Raw genomic sequence first — 26,410 nt, 5'->3', positions numbered from 1 at the left:
TTTGAGTAGGTTCTGATCACTCTTTTCCAGGTCTTCAGCTCACCGGTGTGGTCAAGTGACTGATAGCAGTCCAGAGTCAGTGTGTTGCACTTTGACCTGATTCTATCTGAAACTGCACTTTTTGTGATAGAATATCAGTGTCCACTAACGACTTATCTGTCACCATTGCATTGGAGCTGCATCTGTTGTCAGATTTATGTCCAACATTTCTTCACTTGTGTTATTTAACTCTTGGCTGTTATAATTTAGATTTCGGCCATATGGCGGCCATCTTGAAATAAACAGTGGTCATAGGACACCAGTGGTCAACAGTTGCGAAAACTGTTGTCATCAGTTGTTTTGTAGAAGGAAGCTTCTGACCAATTTCCAAGTTCAAAATTTGAATTCTGCACAATCAGTCATTTTCCAAGAAACAATGACTGATTCGACACCCATATCAGACTGTCACAGAAGTGATGGCGGCCATCTTGACAAATGGTGGCCATCTTGAAAATTAAATGAAATTTTTTCTATTATCCTAAAGACATTTACCAAGTACTCTGTATAGTAAATACGCCTGAGACATCATATTATATATATCAGTCATAAGAAAACAGTTGTTGCTGGCAGCCATTTTGAAATTTATGATGGCTCCATATCCAAATGTTTTTCAACTGCTTTTGGCTATAAGCGTACCAAATTTCATGCTTGCACCACAAAATGCACGATTGTTTGGGTTGTCTGCTGCACTATGAAGCCAGTGGGGAAGACAAGTAGGCCTGTATCATGAATGCGTTTTGACCCCCCACCCCCTGGAGGTGAGCACCCCTGAAAGCCGCGGTATACTGCCCAGGGCCTCGTTTATAAAACCTTACGTAGGATTCCTAATAAAAATGTACGTGCGCCCAAAAGCTGAAAATGGCGTGCTGCAAAAATAATTTGAATCAATAAAACAGTGTGTACGCACATCTGCACACTCTTTCCTTTTCTAGATCCAGTCCACCTGGAAGGTTGACCGTTCAGGCCCCGCCCTCAACACGCCCACTTTCTACCACAAATGCTCAATGCAAAGGGCCTCGTCAATATTTTTACATCTCAATCAGCCTCAGAAAAGACCAAGTAAAGGAATTTTACTGAGAGAGAAATAGTGATGGAGGAGGTGGAGGTCAGGAGAAGATATTATCTGGTGTCACACTAGTGGAATCACTAATAAAAGAAACAAGTGATCAGCAGCTCATCGTCACTGGAAATAGTGTGAGAGTCTGAGAGAGATCAGTGACTGTAGAGGTGGAGGAGAGGAGTCTGATATGAAGGTGGAGGACAGAGGAGAGTGACATCATGGGGAGAGTGACATCATGGGGAGAGTGACTGGAGGAGAGTGACATCATGGAGGAGAGTGACATCATGAAGGAGAGTGACATCATGGAGGAGAGTGACATCATGGAGGTCAGAGGAGAGTGACATCATGGAGGAGAGTGACATCATGGAGGTCAGAGGAGAGTGACATCATGGAGGACAGAGGAGAGTGACATCATGGAGGAGAGTGACATCGTGGAGGTCAGAGGAGAGTGACATCATGGAGGACAGAGGAGAGTGACATCATGGGGGAGAGTGACATCATGGGGGAGAGTGACATCATGGAGGTCAGAGGAGAGTGACATCATGGAGGAGAGTGACATCGTGGGGTCAGAGGAGAGTGACATCATGGAGGAGAGTGACATCATGAAGGAGAGTGACATCATGGAGGAGAGTGACATCATGGGGAGAGTGACATCATGGAGGTCAGAGGAGAGTGACATCATGAAGGAGAGTGACATCATGGAGGAGAGTGACATTATGGAGGTCAGAGGAGAGTGACATCATGGGGAGAGTGACATCATGAAGGAGAGTGACATCATGGGGGAGAGTGACATCATGGAGGAGAGTGACATTATGGAGGTCAGAGGAGAGTGACATCATGGGGAGAGTGACATCATGAAGGAGAGTGACATCATGGGGGAGAGTGACATCATGGAGCAGAGTGACATCGTGGGGTCAGAGGAGAGTGACATCATAGAGGAGAGTGACATCGTGGAGGAGAGTGACATCATGAAGGAGAGTGACATCATAGAGGAGGGTGACATCATAGAGGAGGGTGGCATCATGGAGGAGAGTGACATCATAGAGGAGGGTGACATCATGGAGGAGAGTGACATCATGGGGGAGAGTGACATCATGGAGGAGAGTGACATCATGGAGGAGGGTGACATCATGGAGGAGAGTGACATCATGGGGGAGAGTGACATCATGGAGGAGAGTGACATCATTGGGGAGAGTGACATCATGGAGGAGAGTGACATCATGGGGGAGAGTGACATCATGGAGGAGAGTGACATCATTGGGGAGAGTGACATCATGGAGGAGAGTGACATCATTGGGGAGAGTGACATCATGGAGGAGAGTGACATCATAGAGGAGAGTGACATCATGGGGGAGAGTGACATCATGGAGGAGAGTGACATCATTGGGGAGAGTGACATCATGGAGGAGAGTGACATCATTGGGGAGAGTGACATCATGGAGGAGAGTGACATCATAGAGGAGAGTGACATCATAGAGGAGGGTGACCTCATGGAGCAGAGTGACATCATGGGGGTCAGAAGAGAGTGACATCATAGAGGAGAGTGACATCATGGGGGTCAGAAGAGAGTGACTTCATAGAGGAGAGTGACATCATGGGAGCAGCACCCCAGCTCACCACTGAACACTAAAACAGCCTCATGGTCGTGACGCCACCGTGTGTCAGAGTGTCGGAGAGGAAGGAGACATTTTGTTGGAGACACAGCAGAACGATAAAGTTCAGTTTTATCTGCTTATTAAATGTATAAATTACATATTGGAACAGGGACTGTAAAATGACTTTATGTTTTATCTTCAGTCACTAGAGGTGGAGGAGGAGGGTGGAGGAGGTCGTCTGTCTCCAGCTCCAGAGCGTCCAGAGCGCATGACCGTACCGCGAGCAGCTTTTACCAGGATTTACAGCCATAACGTAAAAATATACTAAACTGTATCACGTATCACATATGTATAATAATAACAAAATAAGTCATATAAAATCTATAATTTCTGTATTTTACATGTAACCGTTGGTCAATCATCTCAACTGCAGTTAGTTTTTTGCATCAGACTTTCCCAGAGACTCACTGGAGTTGTTCCCGTGTTCAGACAGTTTAGTATGTTTCTACCTTATAACTGTAAATCCTAATAAAAGCAGCTGGACCAGAACAGACGTCCCCAGAGACTGGAGACAGACACCTTTCCTTAACCCCGTGACCTCATCCAGGGGTCAAGGAAAGGTGTCCTCTGGTGAACTGTGAGTGTGAGCATGAGTGTGTGCTGGCCCATGCATGCCGTCTCTCTCTCTGTCTGAGTTACTTTTCCTCTGCCTCGTCTCTGTGTGTGTGTATGTGTGTGTGTGTGTGTGTGTGTGTGTGTGTGTGTGTGTGTGTGTGTGTGTGTGTGTGTGTGTGTGTGTGTGTGTGTGTGTGTGTGTGTGTGTGTGTGTGTGTGTGTGTGTGTGTGTGTGTGTGTGTGTCAGGGTGAGGAAGGAGAGGAAGAAGCCAGACCGTGTGGTGTTTGACTGCCAGGAGAGAGCCTACTGGATAGTGAACAGACCTCCGGTGAGTCTCTGTTCTTCTTATATAATAAAATGTGACTGTTGACGGTTGAAGTTCATTTCTACTTCATGTGTTTTCGACCGTGTTCAGCGTCGTACTCACACTGCTCTGGACTCTGGGCCAGATCGACTTGTTGATCCCACCACTGAGGTAACACGTTAATAATAATTCTCATCAGATCATCTCACTGTGATGAAGATATAACGGCTCTAAATGTAACTATACGTGACACATTGCCCGCAGCTGTTGCCCTTTAACGAACCAATATCCTTGTTTCAGACGTAACAGACATTAAATATCAGGAATTATCCACAATATTTGTATATTTAAGACATAAAGGAGATTAACCAGCATTGAGTTGAAGATGAAGTCTGGAGAAACAGAACCAGGGTCTGCATTCTTAAAAATCTGGTTTGGACTCATTCTCACTGAATATTTAATGATGACAGATTTATTTTCCGCAGTCCAAAGTCAAAACATCCTCCATTTCTTTATTCCTTTAATTATTTATGAGGCAGATTCATTCCTTCATGAAGTGTTTCTGTGGCTCAGCATCACATCACATCCAGTTGGTGGATTAAAGTTCACATTGTCGTCTTCTTTCCTCAGAAAATCTCTTTTGACCAGTTCAGACGCAGAGTGAGTCCGTTTCCTTTTTCACTGATATGAACTTTGTACTGAAGCAAAGGAAACATGAAATGTATTCATTATCCTGTGTACTTTATGTTTTCCAGAACATGTTTTATCAACAAGCCATCATGAGGTCAAAGGTCAAATCAAGTGTGTCAATTGGAGCGTAAGTTTATTTGTTGTGTTATCAGTTCTGTGTCATGTCGATAATAACACACAGTGACACACAACAACACAAACTAACACACACAGTGACACACAACAACACAAACTAACACACAACAACACAAACTAACACACACAGTGACACACAACAACACAAACTAACACACAACAACACAAACTAACACACACAGTGACACACAACAACACAAACTAACACACAACAACACAAACTAACACACACAGTGACACACAACAACACAAACTAACACACACTAACACACACAGTGACACACAACAACACAAATTAACACACAACAACACAAACTAACACACACAGTGACACACAACAACACAAACTAACACACAACAACACAAACTAACACACACAGTGACACACAACAACACAAACTAACACACACAGTGACACACAACAACACAAACTAACACACAACAACACAAACTAACACACACAGTGACACACAACAACACAAACTAACACACACAGTGACACACAACCACACAAACTAACACACAATAACACAAACTAACACACACTAACACACACAGTGACACACAACAACACAAACTAACACACACAGTGACACACAACAACACAAACTAACACACAACAACACAAACTAACACAACAACACCACAGAATAACACAAATTGTAATGTGAAACATTTTCGTCTGTTTAGAAGCAGGTGTGAATCAGGTCCTTTAGCAAAGATATGTTACTGTGCTGAGAGATGACCTGACAGGACAGGACAAGACAGGACAGGACAGGACAGGACAGGACAGGACAGGACAGGACAGGACAAAACAGGACAGGACAGGACAGGACAGGACAGGACAGGACAGGACAGGACAGGACAGGACATCATTTCCAGCAGATTGTCTTCATGTAAATGTTGGGATCTAACAAGACCACATGTGAAGTGTGATTCAGGAATCTGCCTGAGCTCCACACCCAGCAGGGGGTCCTGCAGACACTGCAGTCCCATGGAACTAAATAAATATCATTTTTGGAATCATACTTGCTGTCTTATTAATGAGCACAAAGGTGAATGAAATGTCGACTCTTCTGTGTCAAGAACTCCAAAATCCTTCGAGCTTTACTGTTAATTCTGATAATTGTAATTAATTTTACTATTAATTCAAATTCCAAATGAATAGTTTGGTAGATCTTATGAGGCTGATAGAACTGAACTGGTTATCATGTCCTGTTAAACAGGTGGAGCTCCGAGGTGTCTGATACAGATCACATTACATTTTCAATGAAATAATTAATAACTATCTTTGATCATTATTAATCATTATCGATAGCCAACCTAACATATGTGGTGCCCCGTGTGCAGACTGCACTACAGACATGGTACCTAGTGATCATTATGAGGTAAGTTATCCCTGCATTAACAACTCAAAGCACAAAAACCCTCATTTAAATTCTCTAGTTTGTGTTTGATGTCACTGAGTAAAACATTCAGTTCAGCTTGGATTGTCTCCAGCGCCCTGCGGTGGAGGACATGGATCCAGGATAGTTGTCAACCCGACCACCTACTTCCCAAATCTCCATTCCTGAGCTTCATGGAAAACCTCACCAAGCGGCATGAGTGGGAGTAAACTGGGATTAAAACATGCAGGCTGTCCTGCAGGACTAAAAAGAACCAAAAGTACCAGCTTCCGACACGGCTGTGTCTAAGGTACTGGAAATGTTCTGAAAATACTTGTTTTTTCAGATTGGTCAAGTACATCACAACCTACAAAAACCACGATCCGTTCCTGGCTCCCTGTGCTCCCAGCAACCCCTGGCAGACGGACGAAGATTCCTACTGGACTCTGAACATGAGAAGGTGAGAGGGAATCCTTCTGGGTTCTCTTCATGAGGAGGAGGTCAAGGTCATAGAAGAATAAAGAATAGAGAATAAAGGAATGCAAATGTTTAACCTCACAGCCTGTGGGTGAGATGAGTGAATGAAGCCGGCAGCACTCAGTTTGTCTTAAAGCTTCAATCATGTCAGCAGAGTCTCAATGGGTGATTGTCCCCCTCAGAGTGGACCTTCCCACGAAGATGCGGGTGGAGCGGTGGTCCTTCAGCCTGTTTGAGCTGCTCAGTGACCTGAGAGGACGAGACGACTTCAAGATCTTTCTCAAAAAGGAGTTCAGCGGTGCGATATATATATATAATGAAAATTTCATGATTTAAATTGTGATTATTTTTTGCTTCAGGTTTTTTTGTTGCATAGTGATCAGGGGGGAAATAGTTATGTTTGTACAAGAAGAACCTAAAGTTGAGTTTAGAGCAAATCTACAGGAAAAGATTGTAAGTCAAAGCAATGATCTCTTGAATTCTCGTGTTTCTCCAGGTGAGAATTTGGCTTTTTGGGAAGCAGCTGAAGAACTGAAGTGGGGAACTGCATCCTCCATGTCAGCCAAAGCTGAGACCATCTTCAAGTAAGCAAAAGTGGACCACTTGACAATTTGTTTTTATTTCTTTCTTTTCTATTGGTTTCAGTTCACACAGGAATAACTGTTTCCAGAACCTGGAACTCCGACATAACAGACCTGAGAATAAAAACAATATTCAGAACTGATCAGAGCTGGTTTATCTGCATAAGTTATAAAGAAAATCATCATCCTCCGTTCAGTCCTGACACCATCATGGATGAAGCAGCTGGTGTCACACTGTTCCAGTGGTGTCCTGGGGAGCACCCTTGTCTCAGAGAGACAATGTCCCAAGTTTGAGCCCAGGCCAGGAAATCGTGTGGAGTTTGTATGTTCTCTGTGTGGCTTTCTGAGTGTTCTGCTATTCTACCAGGGTTCAAACACTCAACTGGTGGAACCTGCTTGCTCACACCTTGATCTGGGCTCAGATCCAGTGTCCCAGAACCCTCAGTGGGATTAAGCATTGTTTGGTTTCTGCTTCGTTCATGAATCTTTAAATAAACACTTCCCCTTCTAACATCCAGATTATAGAGCATATTCCTCCTCTAACATCCAGATTATAGAGCATATCCCCCCTCTAACATCCAGATTATAGAGCACCCCTCTAACATCCAGATTATAGAGCACCCCCTCTAACATCCAGATTATAGAGCATCTTCCCCTTCTAACATCCAGATTATAGCGCATCTTCCTCCTCTAACATCCAGATTATAGAGCATATTCCCCTTCTAACATCCAGATTATAGAGCATATTCCTGCTCTAACATCCAGATTATAGAGCACCCCTCTAACATCCAGATTATAGAGCATCTTCCCCTTCTAACATCCAGATTATAGAGCATCTTATGACTGGAAACATACGTGGCTATTACCGTATTTTCACGACCAAAAGGCGCACCGTACTAAAAGGCGCAGTCTCAGTTATGTGTGCCATTACTGCATTTAACACACACATAAGGCGCACCTGCTCATAGGACGCGGGTTCCATGCCCACACTTCCCCCTTTAACGTTCTCATGGTGTCCGCATTACAACAACACACACGCACACAAGCATACAAGTGTGCGTATTTAAAAATAGAGCGGGAGCAAAACTGAGTTTGGTTGTGCTTTATTTAAGTATTGATTACAAAGTACTGACATTTTTTTTACCTGTAATCGTCATCAATCAAACCCATCGAACTCCTCGTCCTCTGTTTCTGAATTGAACAGCTGCGCTGAATCTCCATCAAACATAGCAGGTTCCTGTTCTCCACTGTCAGAGTCACCTTCTGGGCCGTGCGGCTCCTTGGAAATGAAGCAGGAACCACAGAGCCAGCAGACACGCTCGCCCAAGCATCTACAATCCATTTGCAAATTGTGGCGTAACTCGCCCGGCGCTGCCTTCCACTCTGAGTGAAACTGTGGTCTCCATCGGTCATCCATCGCTCCCACGCCGCTCGCAGCCTTACTTTGAACGGCCGGTTCACACCGATGTCCAGCGGTTGGAGTTCCTTTGTCAGGCCTCCCGGAATGACGGCAAGCTCAGAGTTCATTTGCTTCACTTGTTTCTTCACATCGGCTGTGAGATGGGCACGCATAGAGTCACAGATCAACAGCGATGGTGATGCGTGGAAAAAACCACCTGTTCTCCTTACATACACCTCCCTCAGCCACTCTTTCATCATTTCCTCATCCATCCAGCCCTTTTGATTTGCCTTAATGATGACTCCTGATGGAAACTTCTCTTTAGGCAAAGTCTTTCTCTTAAAAATCACCATAGGCGGCAGTTTCTGTCCATTAGCATGGCAGCTAAGCACAACAGTAAAAGAAGACTTTTCGTGCCCCGTTGTGCGTCTCGCTACCGTGCCGGTCCCCTTCTTCTCCACAGTGTGACTCACCGGGATGTCGAAAGTTAGCGGCACCTGGTCCATGTTCGTGATGTGGCTGGGCTGGGTGTGTTTGCTGCAGTAGGAGTGGAAGATGGCCAGCTTTTCATTATAATCCGCTGGAAGTTGCTGCCCTACCGTAGTTCTGGCCCGGATGGAAAAATGGCACCGTTTCATGAAACGAAAGCACCAAGACGGACCTCCTTGGAAATGTTCAATTTTCATTTCTTCTGCTAGCGTTACTGCTTTTAGTCGAATGGTGACCGTGGAAACGCTTCTCCCACTCGTTCTTTGTGCGATGATCCACTGCTCGAGTCTTTCCTCCAACTCGGGCCACCTCGCCTGATGTCCGCGGAAACTCAGCTGCGTCTTCTTCACCTGTCGGAGCTCGTTTTCCAGCTTCCTCCACTTGCGAACCATCGATTCATTAATCTTAAATTCTCTCGCGGCTGCTCGATTTCCATGTTCCTCCGCGTAGCTGATGGCCTTCAGTTTAAACTGCTTCATAAGCGTGTCTCTTCGCCATTTTCAGGGTTGTTAAAACAACGATGTTCTGCAGAACGCACATACCCGTTCATTTATATACAATCCACGCCCACACTTCCCCCTTTAACGTTCTCATGGTGTTCTCTACTACGTCCGCTTTACAACAACAACACACACATAGGGCGCACTGCACCATAGGGCGCACTGCACCATAGGGCGCACTGCACCATAGGGCGCACTGCACCATAGGGCGCACTGCACCATAGGGCGCACTGCACCATAGGGCGCACTGCACCATAGGGCGCACTGCACCATAGGGCGTGCCGCACATTTTGAAGAAAATCTAAGACTTTTATGTGCGCCTTATAGTCGTGAAAATACGGTATATTAAAAATACATGATGATCGGACCAGCCACAACATACTGTAGAACTGAAAGCACCAACCTGGATCAAGGTCATAAATATTAAGACGCCATTGGGGTCAGAAACACATGGAACCATAAGGTGATGACACCTGAGGGCAATACGAGAGAAACACCTCAGCAATTTAATTCAACTTTATTTATATAGCCTCAAATACAACAGTCATTTCTAGGTGCTTTCCACTGAGAAGAACCAAAAGAAGGCTGAAGAAAGGAAACCGTAGGACGTTGGTTTGATGACAGACCCAGCCTGTGTCTGCCAGCAGAAAGCTGCTTGTGACCACAGTCAGTCACTATGGAACCAAAGAAACTAACAGACACAATAATAAAGAGAACGCTATCACTGGCCTCTCATGGCTTTCAGCTGTGTGATATCTTATTGGTTTATTAATGAGCAGGGCTTTTTCAGGACTTTCCTGGCCCCCGGCGCCCCCCGCTGGATCAACATTGATGGCAGGACGATGGGTCTGACGGTGAAAGGTCTGGATCATCCTCATCGCTACGTGCTGGAAGCTGCTCAGACCCACGTGTTCCTGCTCATGAAGAAGGTACATCTTTTCACTCCACAATAAGGTCCCTGTTTGGACTGTTGAACAGCAGAACAAAGACATTTATCCATCATTTGAAGATGTCAGACCGAGTGAAAGGATGAATGAGCAGGATTCATCTCATGAGACGACACATCAAAGCTGCGGTGTATTTATACTGTCATTAATGTGTCCATGACCTTCTGTCCTGCAGGACACCTTCTTCCGTTATCTCAAGTCACCTGTGTACAAAGACATCCAAAAGAAGGCACTCAACCCCGAACTTCAGAATTTTAGGTTGGTATCGCATCATATTTCAAATTTATGCTGTGTCATGAGAAAACGTTCCAAAATCCTCCTCCAAGTCAAAGTACAGATAAACAATCTTTGTGCTGTGTCTTTTTTACTGTGTGCTTGTAGCACATAAGAGATTCTTTCAAAATGAAAAGTACATTACAAATCAAATGTATTATTATTATCTGGTGGATTATGCTCATTACATGTAGGAGTTCTTTTTTAAACGGCATGGAGATGCAGGAAAACGTTTTTTACCTGGCCAGGAGAAAATCGTTTCCCTGCATCTCGATGTGGTTTAAAAAAGATGTTATTATTATGATTATTGTCCAGTGGATTATTGTCCAGTGGATTATTGTCCAGTGGATTATTGTCCAGTGGAAATGGGATGCATTCGCAGCCTTTCACTGCTTCCACTGGTTTTTGTTTTTCAACATTGTTTCTTTGAAAAAGCGCCAATTTCCAGATTATAGAGCATTTTCTGCCCACTAAAGTAACTTCAACTAATTTCCAGATTACAGAGATTCTTCTTCCCACTGACTGATGTAAATTCAACTAAAATCCAGATTATTTAGCATCTTCCTCTAACTGAAGCCTGAATCCTGCCCGTCACATCGGCTGTTTACAGTCAGAACATCCTCACTCCTCCAGGTCTAGAGCAAACTGGACTCATGTATTGTCCTTACAGATGTCTTTGTCTCTATGTCCACATCACCAGACATTGATTTGTCTTTGGGTTTGATTCTAATCAAGTCTTTTTGGAGGCATTAGTCAAGACAGCACCTCCTACCTACAGCAGCACTTTGAATATTTAACGTTTATGCTCAATAAATACATAACACATGAGAAAGTATATGGGAGTGTATATATATAATATATTCTGTTTGTCTGTACTTGTGACTTATATGCAGGTACAGTCAGTGTATATTTCCTTCAGACCGAGTTGCTTCAGGCTGATAAGAAGGAAAAGAGCTGGAAGACTTTCCTGCCATCATGGTTCTATGTGTTCTCTCTCGTCATGTCCTTAGTCCTGCCCAGCTGGAACAAAATGCAAAGAACCGCAGTCCAGGCCTCCACCCCATCGTGCTGTGGCAACAGGAGGAGGAAGAAAAGGCCAAAGCTGCTGCTGCTGCCGCCCCCGTCGATGTCAAGGCCATGATGAACAAGATCGACCGGAAGAAGTAGTGTAGTGTCTGTATACATCGCAACTGTGCGTGCGTCTCTCTATAACAAAAGGATGGACTTTATTCTTCAGAGTGATGCTGGCGTATTAAAGCCGGTGTTTCAGTAGAAATGTTCAGCTGAAGCCGCTCCTCTAAAGGGCGCCGCGTCTCCTGAACATGTTCCTGCACAGCTTTTCCACGTTAGGAATATCATGTATAGCTTTCATAGCTACTTAATCTTTTCATGCATGTGTATAGCATGCTGTGCAGTATTAGTATCTGTAGATATGAGTGTAAAATATCTGAGACTGAAAACTTTTCAAGAAACGGAATATTTATTGATCCATCCATCCCTCATCCATCCTCTTAACCACTTAGTCCATAGTGGGACACGGTGGCAGGAGAGCAAAGACGTCCCGTCATCTCTGTCCCATGGAACTCCCTCCAGCTCTTCTGGGGGGACCCCGAGCCTCCCAGACCTCTCCAGAGAGTCCTGGGCCGACCTCGGGCCTCCTCCCAGTCGGACCTGCCTGGTAAACCTCTGAAGGGAGGCAGCCAGGGGGCGTCCTGATCAGATGCCCAAACCACCTCAACGGCCCCCCCCAATGTGGAGAAGTGGCTCGATTGGTGTCCTCCACCTCATTCTGTCCGTCGTGACCATAGAGTTTGGTTGAGGATGTAGAGCGACCGGTAAACAGAGCATTTTGCCTTATGGCTCAGCTCTTCTTCACCACAGCAGCCGCGTATCATGGCGACATCACTGCAGCCGCCTGTCCCAATCTGTGGCTCGTCAATATTTATTGATCCCATATTGTATTGGTAAATTAACTTTAATATGTAGAGCTTTTCAGTTTCAGCCGTCTGAATCAGATTTACATTACTGATGACTAAGTCATTGGCCACATGTGATCTGAAACATGAGTTAACATCCTAAACCAGTGCTTCCCAATCTGGGGCCCCAGGTTGGCTTGACGGGGGCCGTGTCCAGCGCCGTTTGTCTTCACGATGATGTTATTATGATTGTTTATCAGAGGTCAGAGAAGGTGAACAGTTTCTTAAGAGGCCGCTCATAAAGGCGTCAAGAAACTGAGAAATAAGACATCTCATCGTGGACATATCACAGCTTTTGTTACTGTAGCTGCTTATACATTAATCTGTAAGATTAAACCTTGATTTTCATCCATTCCTTTACAAAAACAAAGTACAAATGACAGTAAAGGTAAAGAGCACAAGAGTCGCACTGGAAATGAAGAAAGACATTTTCTTAATGTAAAGTCTGTATTCGTTTGATGGTACTAAACAAGATCGAGACAAACCAGACTTGTTTGTGTTTCTTTTAACATCAGAATATCTGTACAGTTTCTATTTATTGATTTAAAGGCTTTTTAATAATGGTTATTAGTGATGTTGGGATTTATGGTCGGTTATTAGCATTAAATTACTCTAAGTAATAGATTACTGAAAGTAATAAATCACTGGAAGTAATTTATGAAAAATTTTAATTATTAATGGAAGTAAACGGTCATTTACTCATTAACAACAAGAGAAAGACAGAGAATTCTGCGCGGCTCGGTTCTGAACCCTGGTTCCTCCACACAGAGCTCCCAGTGGGCCTGGAGCTCACTCGGACCTCTGGTTCTGAGGTGGAAAACCAGAGTTCTGGACTTGGTTGGTGCGCGTGAACGCGCCTACACAAACATATGAGATACTGCGGCCTTCTGAGCGGCACATGGAACACATTGCATGTTAACAGAACATCACTCTAACTATTCTCTGCCCAGACAAAAGCTCTCACCCTTAGTGCTTTGGTGCTGGACAGCACCATCCGTGGTGCTGTTGGTTCTGGTAACTGGTTGTTACCGGGTCTGAATTCAGCGTCCTGAATTCAGAGGCCTGGCTTCAGCTGCAGCAGTGGACAGCAAGGCAGTTGAAGGAGGAGAGGAGAAGAGGAGACTCTGGCTCTGGTCTCCAGAATCCCCCAAAATGGCAAAAATAGAGGAAACAGAAGATGTAGTCCGAACTGGGTCCTGCTCGTCCAGCGGGCTGGTGTTGGTGTTTCTTCTGTTCTTTTGCTCTCTTTACCATCCTGAGACAGAGACTTGTGTCTCCCTCGATGGTCAGTTGAGAAGCAGAGAGTGTTGGTAGGAGAAGTTTCACCCAGGCCAGAATTTCGGACCCCTGTGGTGTTCGGGTCGGATTCGATCATCCTAATTGGCCACTTCCGGGGTCTGGCTCGCTCCCCTGCTGTTTTATGGCCTGTTCACTGTTGCTGGTGTTTTTCCTTCGGGGGAGCAAGCCTCTAGAGGAGTTCATGGAATCTTCAGCCCCAACAGTGATAACCATAATTTATTGAGTTTCACTGAAGCACGATAGCTCTACTATTCAATTTTAAGGTATTTAAACTGCGAGTTAAAAACATAAAGAAACAAGAGCAATCAGAGATTCCTGACGCCTGCCAAAGCTTGACCTGGACTCAGGGGAAAATAAATAAATTAAAGTTTCGGGATCACCTCCAAAATTCAGCGGAATCTTTCGTGGCCTAATATCTATCTGTGGTGAAAAGTTCGACAAAATCTTTGCAGTAGTTTGATGAGACTCTTGGAAACAGACGTCCAGATCTACACCCATGATCTTATTTCATCCTTGGCGGCCGTAATGAGAAAACTAGAAAATATGAGCCATCAAGGCCACTTTGATTCTCAATTCATTAAGCCAGCAAAATACAAAAGGCCGTATGTGGATTGAGTATTTCATTCAAAAGACCTTTAGCGTTCAGATACTGCAGCTCCGTGTTACTGCGTCCAGTTACTGTTATTAATCTCATAAAACTGATTTATTCACTACTTCACCTCAAAACAGGAGCAAACCAGAACGGGCGCTCAGAGAGCGTACCTTCGACCACGACACGTTTGTTAGCGGAATCACGTTAGCATTGTTAGCATGTTAGTTCATATGGATGCTAGCTAGCCTGTCAGATAGCAACATTACTGTGTGAAGCACCGAGCGGGGTAACGCAGGTAAAGCACTACTCAGGAAGCCTGGGTGGATGCAGTGAGAGTGAGTGGTTGGTGGTGGTCGGATGGTGCAGATGAGCAGCCTCTCCTCCGTCAGTCTGCCCCAGAGCAGCTGTGGCTACATATGTAATTTACCACCATCCAGTATGGAGGGAAGGAAAAATGTAATGTAAAGCGTATCTGAGTGTCCAGAAAAGTGCTATATGAAACCTATTATTATTATTATTATTATTGTTGTTATTATTACTCAAGTCAATGCGCTCACATTGGGGTTTCTGGATACGTGCCAAAATGACATATTAGCTGCGAGCTCTGGAGCGGAGTTAGCAGTTTGCTAGCAAGCGGCTAATGGCTGCAGCAATGACCAACAGCTCACAACGGAGCTCAAGATTGTCCACAATGGAGGAAATATATGTATACTGCATAACATAAACTGAACTCTCAGGTTATGTATTTGTTAACTTTGAGAATTCTGAAACCATAGCAACGGAAAATCTGCTGAGAAGTTTTCAGGGGCTTCCAGACGTCTGGTTTCATAGTGTGTGTGTCATCTGATGTCCACACTGTGAGTCAATATTCACTAACTCACCAGGCATATGGATGCAGTCTGGTAATGTATTAATGAAGACAAGAAGCACAGAAAGATGTTTTCAAAAGATCAGCTGATATTTACTGCACACAGTGTTTTTACAAACTTTCTACCAAGAAATATAAAGTGTGGTGCAGTTATGTTACTTGGCCATGCTGGACAACCAGCTGAGTTTGAAAAGAGACGGAGCGGCCATGTCTTCATCCTGATCAGCCAACTGTCTGAAGAGGCTGCCGGGCCGGAAATGATCCTCACTGCTCACTGAAGAGGAGGGAGGGGCCTGGAGGAAGAGGAGAGAGGAAGAGGAGGAGGGGGGAAAGGAGGAGGAAGAGGAAAAAAGGAGGAGAAGTGGAAGGGGGTGTTGAAAAGTCAGTTTACAGCTAAAGTGGTGAGAAAATTCAACACTGAACAAGAACAGAAGAAAGTAAAGATGCTGGGAGCGTTGGAGAGATTCTAGACTTTTATTTTGTAGTTTGGTTGGAGAACAGCAGGCAGAGGCTTCACCTCCCAGGCTCCATCATATGGTAAAGAACCGTCCCTCCCATAGAACTGTGGTACTATGGGAGATAGTACCACAGCAGAACACTGGGTTCTCAGAGTGCTGCCCCCTGGAGGTTCTATAGGTTTTTTAAAAGTAGAATGGGAGGCAGAGCTTTAAGCCGTCCTGTGGAACCAGCGCCCAGTTTCAGTTTGGGAGGCTGACACGGTCTCAATTTCTAAGGTTCGGTTTAAGACTTTGTATTTAATAAAGCTTACAGTTAAGACTGGTTCAGCCCCCCCCGACCATCTTCTAGTTAAGTTTGTAGCAGTAAGTTTAGGCTGCTGGGAGAACCGCATTAACTCATGATCTAAGTGAGTTTGCAGTGTCTGTCTCTGTCCTCTCTTTATGTCCTGTAACCTCTGAAAGACTCCTCCTCTGAGCCTGGTTCTTCAGAAAGTCTCCAGCAGTTCTGCAGCGTTCTTCCTGGTTTCTTTTTGTTGCTTGTGTGTTTTTCCATCAAATGTAGATCTGCAGTGTTTCAGAACTTCATTCACTTGTTTATCTCACTTGATTTTAGTGATTCCATCTTTTAGCATGTCACCACGAAATAAAGCTGCATATCCAAAACATTTAGTTCAAATTAAATGGAATATTTTAAATTTAAATTACATTTTTGTTATTCATCCATAAAGTAATCACCCATTTTTTGTGAAGTAATCCTATTAATTTCTTTTTGGAAAAATTCTACTTTTCTTTGATTTATTTATAATTCTGTCATGTTGAATAAACAGAGCATAGATGTACAGTAATAGAACCACTGTCACAGTTCACAGCCTCTTACAAAAGAAGTGGCTGTGGATGCACTGGCTTCTCATAAGGACACTCTCTTTCAAATGTGTTTTTATGAGATAATCAGTCCTATTGACTGCCACGTCGTCTGAAAGACATTTGAAAAAGAGTGTCCTTATGAGAAGCCGGTAGATTGACTGCCGAGGAGTCCACGATGTGTGTGTGTGTGTTCCATCCATCCATCCATCCATCCCTCCATCTTCTCCCTCTTCTCCGTTCCCGGGTGGTGGGGGTGTCAGTCTGAGCACCACTAAGAACCTTCCTGCAGGTGGAGAGCCCACAGGAAGGTGGAGAGCCCACAGGAAGGTGGAGAGCCCTCAGGAAGGTGGAGAGCCCACAGGAAGGTGGCGCCCGGCGTGGGACATGAACCCTCTACCTTGAGACTGAGAGTCTCATGCTCTACCAGCTGAGCTAGACCGGGTCTTCTATGAGTGTGTTGACACTCAACAAAAAAACCTGAACTAAATCCAATAGTTGTGTGAGAGAAACTCAGACTGAAGATCTCTAATCAAACACAAGACTGTTTCTCTGGATCATCATCAGCCAACACTTACAATACTTAAGAAATGAAGTACTTATGACTTAAAGTCTTGATGGAACTCAGCAGGATTTGGGACCACTAAAGGAACTGGAATCGAAGTTTTGGGTTTACATGTATTTCTTCAAATATCTTTTTACAAACAGTGGAAGCTGAACTTTTTTCCCATTTTATCCTAAAATTGAGCTAAAATGACAAAGACGTGTCGCTTAACAAACATTCCTATAACAGAGTGAGGATCCTCAGATCCTGTGGGCTCTCCACCTTCCTGTGGGCTCTCCACCTTCCTGTGGGCTCTCCACCTTCCTGTGAGCTCTCCACCTTCCTGTGGGCTCTCCACCTTCCTGTGGGCTCTCCACCTTCCTGTGGGCTCTTCACCGTCCTGTGGACTCTCCACCTTCCTGTGGGCTCTCCACCTGCAGGAAGGTTCTTAATGGTGCTATGTGATCTGGGTGACGGTGCTCAGACTGACACCACCACCACCTGGGAACGGATAAGAGGGAGGAGATGGATGGATGGATGGATGGATGGATGGATGGATGGATGGATGGATGGATGGATGGATGGATGGATGGATGGATGGATGGATGGATGGATGGATCCTCAGAGTAATCTGCTTTACAAGGCCAAGCAGGATGAGAGATTAGTGAGAACAGAGTTTCTCCACATACTTTTATTTCATATTAATCAGAGACAAACAAGCTGAAAAAGTGCTGCAGAAATGAAGGATTCAAGTCACTTGAACTAAACTTCCACAATAAAATGAAATGTTGATGTTCTCTGAAGGGGTAAACAGTTAATGTGAAAATACACCAGGGGGTCAAATCATTCCAAACATTGTAATGAATGTTGATATAAAAGGAGAAGTATTCCCTGTTTTGCTCTAGTAACAATGGAAGTTATGACAGTGCTCAGAAAACCTTCATTAACAGGCTGCTTGTATCAACTCAGCTTCTTTAGATGAAATACACACTAGTTTGTTTTCTTTCAATTTTAGAGTACACGATTTCTCTCCTTCTGAACTTAAAAAGGAAATGGTAACTTCACTGTGGAGTGAAAAATAGAGAAAACATCAGCCTACAATATTACACTGAAGAAAAACAACTGGGTCAAAGATTTACCGCATTGTCTGTCCTCAGTCATCACCTCAGTCATCATGAAGAGGAAAACATAAATAGAAGTCTCACTGGTGTATAAGAACACTTACTTCTATGTCCAGACGTAATGGCACCGTTCTCAATATAAGATGTAATGACGGCCAAACAACAACAAAAATAGATTTGGTACGAAGCCCACCGGCGCACGCTAAACCGCGCTCCATAGTGGCCCGGGTCGGCAGCTGGCGGACCAAAGAAGAGCGTGGCAGACAAAGAAGGTGTTCTACGACAATATGCGGTTCTATGTTGACAATGACCTTCCTCCTGAAGTATTAAAGAAACGCCGTGAATACATGGAAGCCCAAAAAGTACCGAAAGAAAAACAAAGTTTCAGACGCCATATCCTGCAAAGATGCGCATCTTTTATGACGATGACACCCGGCTATTCCAGGACGCTGGGGAGGCTACGAGGGACATGTCTGCGCTGGGGTTTCCAGTTACTGTGGTGAAGAGCGCTGCCACACCGGACCAGGAGGAGGTCCAGCTCCTGTCCACCTGGCAGGTGGCGGGGAGCAGGGGGGACCGGGTCAGGAACCAGGAGGACGTGTACAGCGGCGCACAATGGAAACACCAACATTCTGACTTTCAGGACAAACTCAAGGAGTTCGGGAGACAGCCCCCACAAGACACAGATCAGTCACTGATGGATCCCTTTATCGTTCACTGCAGTAAGTTCTATGTGATTTTATTGTGAAATATGTAGCCGACATTCCGTTTGGTTTAGTGAAATATGCAGATTAATATGCAAACAGTTTTCCCTAAAAACTAGAGTCACATTAGACCATGGATTACACTTCTATTATTATTCTTATCTTTAAAATGAAATGGGGCTTGTTGGGCGGATCCCCTCCATTTATTTACTTTATTTCTTTTTCCTTTGGACTTTGGCTGTGATGCGGCCACATCTCAGGGCCCCAGCACCGCGACGTGGGGCGGTGACTGTACAAAGTCCCACAATGCTCTTTTGAAACGAGCCTCAACATCGGATGCAAGAGTTCTGAAGTGCTCCGGTGATGTTCTGTTCCACAGCGTGTTATATTGGTTTGGTTGGTGTTCCTCAGGAAGGATGGGTGTAGTTTACAAGTTTTCAGGGACAACAGGAGAGGTTCCTGGATGTGTGACAATAAATGTAAATAACAACAGTAGACAATGAATAGGCAAATTCTTAAAGTGACTTCTTTCAATAGGAATGGGATTTATAATCCAGAGAAGAGGAGGCAGATATTAACTAAAATGAAAAGGGAAAATGCAGATTGAGCTTTTGCAGGAGACACACCTCACCCCACACGAGCATGAAACACTTTTCAGAATGGGCTTTTCAAAGATTTCTCTTCTAAATCAGGTCATAGGAGAGGCGTAGCAATGTTGATATCACAACAAATACCATTTCAACTGGTTTCCCAGACGACTGATAAAGAAGGGAGACATGTAGTAGTCTCAGGGAAAATATTATAAAATATTATATATGTTAATATAACGGTTTGTTATGTTTATGCTCCCTCTGGAAGTGATTTCGCTTTTTATAGAAACATATTTGATTTGATGATTGGAGGCACAGGGGTTGACATATGTGGTGGGGATTTGAATATCTGCCTTAATCCAAAACAGGACTCGTCTAAAAACCCAGTTACTACTAGACGACTAGAAAATCAATGCTTTAATGATAGAGCTGGGAATACTAGATCTAGGGAGGGATTTCTACCCAACAGGCCGTGACTATACTTTTATTTACATCCACATGATGTCTACTCAACAATAGATTCTTTTTGTATTAAAGAGAGACCGTCATAGAATAACTGGTTGTGATATTGGAAGTATTGATCTGTCTGACCATCTCCCATCTCCTGCACGGTTGATATGAACAATGACATGGATAGAACTTTGTGGAGGTTGAACACAAATGTCCTGAATAACCTAAGATTCATAACCCAAATGTGAGAGGGAATGAAAAGGTTTGTAGAGGAAAACAATAATGGAGAGGTTGTCTCTGCTACAGTATGGGACACTTTAAAGCTGTTTTCCGAGGGAAGATAATAATAACAACAACAACAACAATAATAATAATAATGATAACAATAATAATAACAATAATAATAACAATAATAATAACAATAATAATGACAATAATAATAATAATAACAATAATAATGACAATAATAATAATAATAACAATAATAATAATAATAATAACAACAACAATAATAATAATGATAACAATAATAATAACAATAATAATGACAATAATAATAATAATAACAATAACAATAATAATAATAATAATAATAATGACAATAATAATAATTCTGTGCTCATGAAAAGAAACAAAACAAATAAAATTGATAGATCTTAATAAAGAATTTAAAGATCTTAAGACAAAGCACAAAGGAGAACAAACACCAGGGCCCAGTTCTTCTAAACTGGGTTACTTTAACCACTGGTTAAGCCCTAACCGCCGGTTAAATCCTTAACCCGCCGTTAGCTAACCGACCGTTAAATATGTGTTGTTTAAAACATGGTTAGTCATCCCGTTAGTTAACGGTGCTGTCAAAGTTAACTGTGAGGTTAACAACAGTGGTTAGCGTCCCTGACGCCGCTCCACCCAAGGCTCCGCCCAAGGCTCCACCCAAGGCTCCGCCCAAGGCTCCACCCAAGGCTCCGCCCACTTTCAAGCCTCCATGCTTCTGTGTTCAGTCTTAAACGTAGTGGTGGAGGTACTCAGTGTTTTTATCTGCTCTATTAAACTACCATAAAACATGACAAACTACGCTGCTACCAGGATGTTAAAGTAGAAGATGAGAACTGAGCTGGATGATCAGAGGCTTCATGGTGCCTCTTCTTTTTTAATTTGACCAGAGAGAACCATCTAGAGAGAACCATCTAGAGAGAACCATCTAGAGAGAACCATCTAGAGAGAGAACCATCCAGAGAGAACCACCTAGAGAGAACCATCCAGAGAGAACCATCGAAAGAGAACCATCCAGAGAGAGAACCATCTAGAGAGAACCATCTAGAGAGAACCATCTAGAGAGAACCATCTAGAGAGAACCATCCAGAGAGAGAACCATCTAGAGAGAACCATCTAGAGAGAACCATCTAGAGAGAACCACCTAGAGAGAACCATCTAGAGAGAGAACCATCTAGAGAGAACCACCCAGAGAGAACCATCTAGAGAGAACCACCTAGAGAGAACCATCTAGAGAGAACCATCTAGAGAGAACCACCTAGAGAGAACCACCTAGAGAGAACCACCCAGAGAGAACCACCTAGAGAGAACCATCCAGAGAGAACCATCGAAAGAGAACCATCCAGAGAGAGAACCATCTAGAGAGAACCATCTAGAGAGAACCATCCAGAGAGAACCATCTAAAGAGAACCATCCAGAGAGAGAACCACCTAGAGAGAACCACCCAGAGAGAACCATCTAGAGAGAACCACCTAGAGAGAACCACCCAGAGAGAACCACCCAGAGAGAAACATCTAGAGAGAACCACCTAGAGAGAACCACCTAGAGAGAGAACCACCCAAAGAGAACCATCTAGAGAGAACCATCTAGAGAGAACCACCTAGAGAGAACCATCTAGAGAGAACCATCTAGAGAGTGGACTGAGTGACCAGAGAGAACCATCTAGAGAGAACCATCTAGAGAGTGGACTGAGTGACCAGAGAGAACCATCTAGAGAGAACCACCTAGAGAGAACCACCTAGGGAGAGAACCATCCAGAGAGAACCATCTAGAGAGTGGACTGAGTGACCAGAGAGAACCATCTAGAGAGAACCATCTAGAGAGAACCATCTAGAGAGTGGACTGAGTGACCAGAGAGAACCATCTAGAGAGAACCACCTAGAGAGAGAACCATCCAGAGAGAACCATCTAGAGAGAACCATCTAGAGAGAGAACGATCCAGAGAGAGAACCATCCAGAGAGAACCATCTAGAGAGAACCATCTAGAGAGTGGACTGAGTGACCAGAGAGAACCATCTAGAGAGAACCATCTAGAGAGAACCACCCAGAGAGAAACATCTAGAGAGAACCACCTAGAGAGAACCACCTAGAGAGAACCACCCAAAGAGAACCATCTAGAGAGAACCATCTAGAGAGAACCACCTAGAGAGAACCATCCAGAGAGAACCATCTAGAGAGAACCATCTAGAGAGAGAACGATCCAGAGAGAGAACCATCCAGAGAGAACCATCTAGAGAGAACCATCTAGAGAGTGGACTGAGTGACCAGAGAGAACCATCTAGAGAGAACCATCTAGAGAGAACCATCTAGAGAGAGAACCATCCAGAGAGAGAACCATCCAGAGAGAACCATCTAGAGAGAACCATCTAGAGAGTGGACTGAGTGACCAGAGAGAACCATCTAGAGAGAACCATCTAGAGAGTGGACTGAGTGACCAGAGAGAACCATCTAGAGAGAACCATCTAGAGAGAACCACCTAGAGAGAGAACCATCCAGAGAGAACCATCTAGAGAGAACCATCTAGAGAGAGAACCATCCAGAGAGAACCATCTAGAGAGAACCATCTAGAGAGAACCATCCAGAGAGAACCATCCAGAGAGAACCATCTAGAGAGAGAACCATCTAGAGAGTGAACCATCTAGAGAGAACCATCTAGAGAGAACCATCTAGAGAGAGAACCATCTAGAGAGAGAACCATCTAGAGAGTGGACTGAGTGGCCAGAGAGAAAATAATAATAAGAACACCAGGGAACCAGATAAAAAGTCGTTACCTCAAATGAATAAAGCGAGGGAACCAGATCATTTAATCTCTGGATTGACGAAGGCTGAGGTCCTCATGAGGCAGCAGGGGGCGCTCCGCTATGAGACGCTCTACAGAACTTCTTTCTAATGAAGCCAGACTTCTGGTTCCTCAGGAACTACTAAACAAACTACAAACTACTGAAAATGAAACTTGGAGTTTTTAGAGCTAAAATGAGCTTTTTAATGTCTTCATGTGAAAGAGAACTTTAATCAGAGTGGTTACCTAGGTTACCATGGAAACGGCTGTAGAGCAGTTCTATCATTCTACACCTCCATTCCTCCATGTTGAAGCTTTTGATTCAGACACGTCCAGAAATAAAGTGAAAGGAGCAGAAAGTCACTATGGAATGTTGGAATGGTGGAAAATAAGAGCCAAACTCATTTCTTCCTGCTAAAGAGGAGACATGAGAATGAGATCTTCTCTTTCTGGACCAAGGAGAGTTTAACTCGTCTGGACTTCACATGTTTAGTTAGAAAACACCAAGATCTAATGAGCTCCGTGGAAACGAGGCTCTTAAAGCTCCAGAGCAGCAAATATGAGGGGATGGAGGCGACATTGGTGAAAAATATAAAACGAGGGAAGGAGATAGTAACTCTCTGTCTCCAGTTATTCATTTGAGATTACTACTTATTATCTCATTTCCACACGTTATATATATATATATATATATATATATATATATTTCTTTCCTATGTCCACTCCGGGGCTCCATAGAGGCGTAACTCTTCATTCCAGTATCGACTCTATCAAAGTTCAGTCCTCGCTCCACCCTGTCCTTCCTTTGTTCAACTGGTATCATGAACGCAGCGCTGCCAGTGAACGCCATGGTGAGAGTTAACCACTGGTAAACAGTTAGTGGAGGTCTGGAGGTGGGTTAACTTTAACGTCAAGATAACACCTGGTTACAGTTAACCCAGTTTGGAACAACAAGATAACACCTGGTTACAGTTAACCCAGTTCGGAACAACAAGATAACACCTGGTTACAGTTAACCCAGTTTGGAAACACAAGATAACACCTGGTTACAGTTAACCCAGTTTGGAACAACAAGATAACACCTGGTTACAGTTAACCCAGTTTGGAACAACAAGATAACACCTGGTTACAGTTAACCCAGTTTGGAACAACAAGATAACACCTGGTTACAGTTAACCCAGTTTGGAACAACAAGATAACACCTGGTTACAGTTAACCCAGTTCGGAACAACAAGATAACACCTGGTTACAGTTAACCCAGTTTGGAAACACAAGATAACACCTGGTTACAGTTAACCCAGTTTGGAACAACAAGATAACACCTGGTTACAGTTAACCCAGTTTGGAACAACAAGATAACACCTGGTTACAGTTAACCCAGTTTGGAACAACAAGATAACACCTGGTTACAGTTAACCCAGTTTGGAACAACAAGATAACACCTGGTAAACGATAACCTAGTTTTAAACAAGATAACACCTGGTAAAAGTTAACTGAGTTTTACAGTTTTAGTGCCGTTAAACTTTTTATACGATGCCTTGTCTTTGACATGTGGATGGACACTTGTGAGAAAACGTGAACATCACCCCCCCACAAGGTCACTTATCAACAGCAAGCTGCTGCAGAAGCTACTGATGGTCGTCGGTTTAATAAGACGATATGTTGGATTTCTGGAGTACTCTCCGTGTCTTCTTCTATGGTTTTGGTGTATTTCTGTGGCAGTTACAGCACCAGCTAAAGGCCTGGCATATGTACTACATCGTTTAGAGCTGTGTTCACAGTGACTTGTGGACAGAAATGTTTTTAGAATAACGGGGAGAAAAATGTAGTTTTGGCTCATGTGGACAGGGCCTCAGAAAGACGAGTCACTGTCACTCACCCGCTGGAGGGGGACATCCGAGCTCTTACAGGCTGACTTGGACTTCCGCACACTGGACATGCTGAGAGGCAGCAAACCGAACCTGGAGGGAGAGAGGAGACACAGTCAAACATGGGACCAAGTCACAAAGTCTCACAAGTCTCACTTAGGTCTCAAGTCTTAAACTTATATTTTTAAGTGTCAAGTAATTCTTTCTTGGTCAAGTCAAGACATCGGTCATGTCTAGTCAAGTCAAGTCACCTTTTTTCATGTACCGATTTAACGAATGTTGATTCCATTTTAAATTAGCTCTACGTACTTTGCTAAGTTTTAAAACTATATCTAAGTAATGATCTGTTTTTAAGCAACATTAGTGTTTTTAGCTTTAATTTTACAGCAATTTCCTGACGACAGGCCATTACTTTTTACACACACTTTGAACCCTGTGGCTTAAACATGATGTGGCTATTTGATGAGCTTCACGTCACACCAATGAAACCGTTCTCATTGGCTCGGTTGAATTACCGGTAAATGAAACGCACTCGCCATAAATTCTACTGACTAGTCATTCTGTGCTTTCTGTGTAAATGTCCCATGCCCAGAGGGATGCATGCAGGTGCATCACGTAACTCTGCTCTGCTGCGCTCCATGGGCCGCCCCACTGTTTTAAACTCGCCTTTTCCTCAAAAACAAAAAACAATCCCACAGTGAAATTCATGCCCAGTTACAACGTGGGCACCTGCGGCTTAAAGAAAGCGGCCTGTATATGTACAAGTTTTTTTACTTTTCAAATTTATATTCAGGCGTTGGTAGACAATTACAAGAATGTAAAATGTTTGATTTTGGGTTCACCTTCTTTTATAGTGCAGCCATCACCGAATATAAAGAGAGCAGTCTCTTTGTAGAGCGGCTCAACAGGGTCACGTAGACAAACCCCTGCTTTGGGAGTCAGAAAATGTTAATCATTCTTCTAATGTTATGTTATATTTGTTCATTACTTATAGTTTCCCTCTGTGGGTTCTTGCAGGGAGGAGGGAGCCAAAGATAAAATGAACCTCCTTATTGCATATGTTCCTCTTGGCAGTGACGGGTCCTTTTATAAATACATATTTTAATTAATAGCTAGAAAAACTCAAGGGATATTAATATGTGGTGATAAACATTCGATCAAATCCAAGGTTGGACTCCTCAAATGGAAAATCAATTACAAAAATATTAGTAAAACAATTGGGAATTTGATGAGTGAATTAGGAATTGTGGATGTGTGGAGGGATAGAGATCCAACCTGTTGTGACTATACACAGAACTCATCAGCACATAATGTCTAATCACAGATAAGACTATTTATTTTTCCTTGACACCTCAGTTTCACGTTTCCATCCCGCCAAATTCTCTCAGAATCAGTGACCATCATAGCTGTCTTTTTTTTAGTGACCATCTGCGTGTCAAGTCGGGGTCATTTTCACCCATGCAGTGGGGCCACCAAAAGAGTCCTGAAGTCTGCTCCAGGCATGACGGGGCCTTGCAGACCGACACCACCCCAAGCC

General features: G+C 43.7%; 2 protein-coding genes across 3 annotated transcripts in view; one reads left to right on the top strand and one right to left on the bottom strand.

Moving 5' to 3' along the window:
- The window catches only part of rgs9a (regulator of G protein signaling 9a), a 38,390-nt gene extending 25,272 nt beyond the window's left edge, over positions 1-13,118 (top strand). The window contains exons 8-17 of one of the 2 annotated variants that reach the window (XM_080486907.1): positions 3,557-3,638; positions 3,726-3,785; positions 4,245-4,274; positions 4,370-4,431; positions 6,171-6,284; positions 6,484-6,599; positions 6,798-6,885; positions 10,061-10,199; positions 10,393-10,475; positions 11,501-13,118. In XM_080486907.1, the coding sequence (XP_080343033.1) occupies positions 3,557-3,638; positions 3,726-3,785; positions 4,245-4,274; positions 4,370-4,431; positions 6,171-6,284; positions 6,484-6,599; positions 6,798-6,885; positions 10,061-10,199; positions 10,393-10,475; positions 11,501-11,657 (931 nt within the window). In that variant the 3' untranslated portion in view covers positions 11,658-13,118. The remainder of the gene's footprint in view (positions 1-3,556; positions 3,639-3,725; positions 3,786-4,244; positions 4,275-4,369; positions 4,432-6,170; positions 6,285-6,483; positions 6,600-6,797; positions 6,886-10,060; positions 10,200-10,392; positions 10,476-11,500) is intronic. The other variant, XM_080486908.1, reaches the window with a different exon arrangement.
- Positions 13,119-15,292: 2,174 nt separating this feature from the next.
- The window catches only part of cog1 (component of oligomeric golgi complex 1), a 40,169-nt gene continuing 29,051 nt past the window's right edge, over positions 15,293-26,410 (bottom strand). Inside the window, exons 14-15 of the mRNA XM_080488177.1 lie at positions 24,885-24,966; positions 15,293-15,518 (exon numbers count right to left, since the gene is read on the bottom strand). Of these exons, the coding sequence (XP_080344303.1) occupies positions 15,381-15,518; positions 24,885-24,966 (220 nt within the window). The 3' untranslated portion in view covers positions 15,293-15,380. The remainder of the gene's footprint in view (positions 15,519-24,884; positions 24,967-26,410) is intronic.

This window comes from Lipophrys pholis, assembly GCF_963383615.2.
Source record: "Lipophrys pholis genome assembly, chromosome: 19".
Lineage (NCBI taxonomy): Eukaryota > Metazoa > Chordata > Actinopteri > Blenniiformes > Blenniidae > Lipophrys > Lipophrys pholis.
The sequence above is the reverse complement of the archived record's forward strand: the minus strand, read 5'-3'. Positions and strand labels throughout refer to the sequence as shown.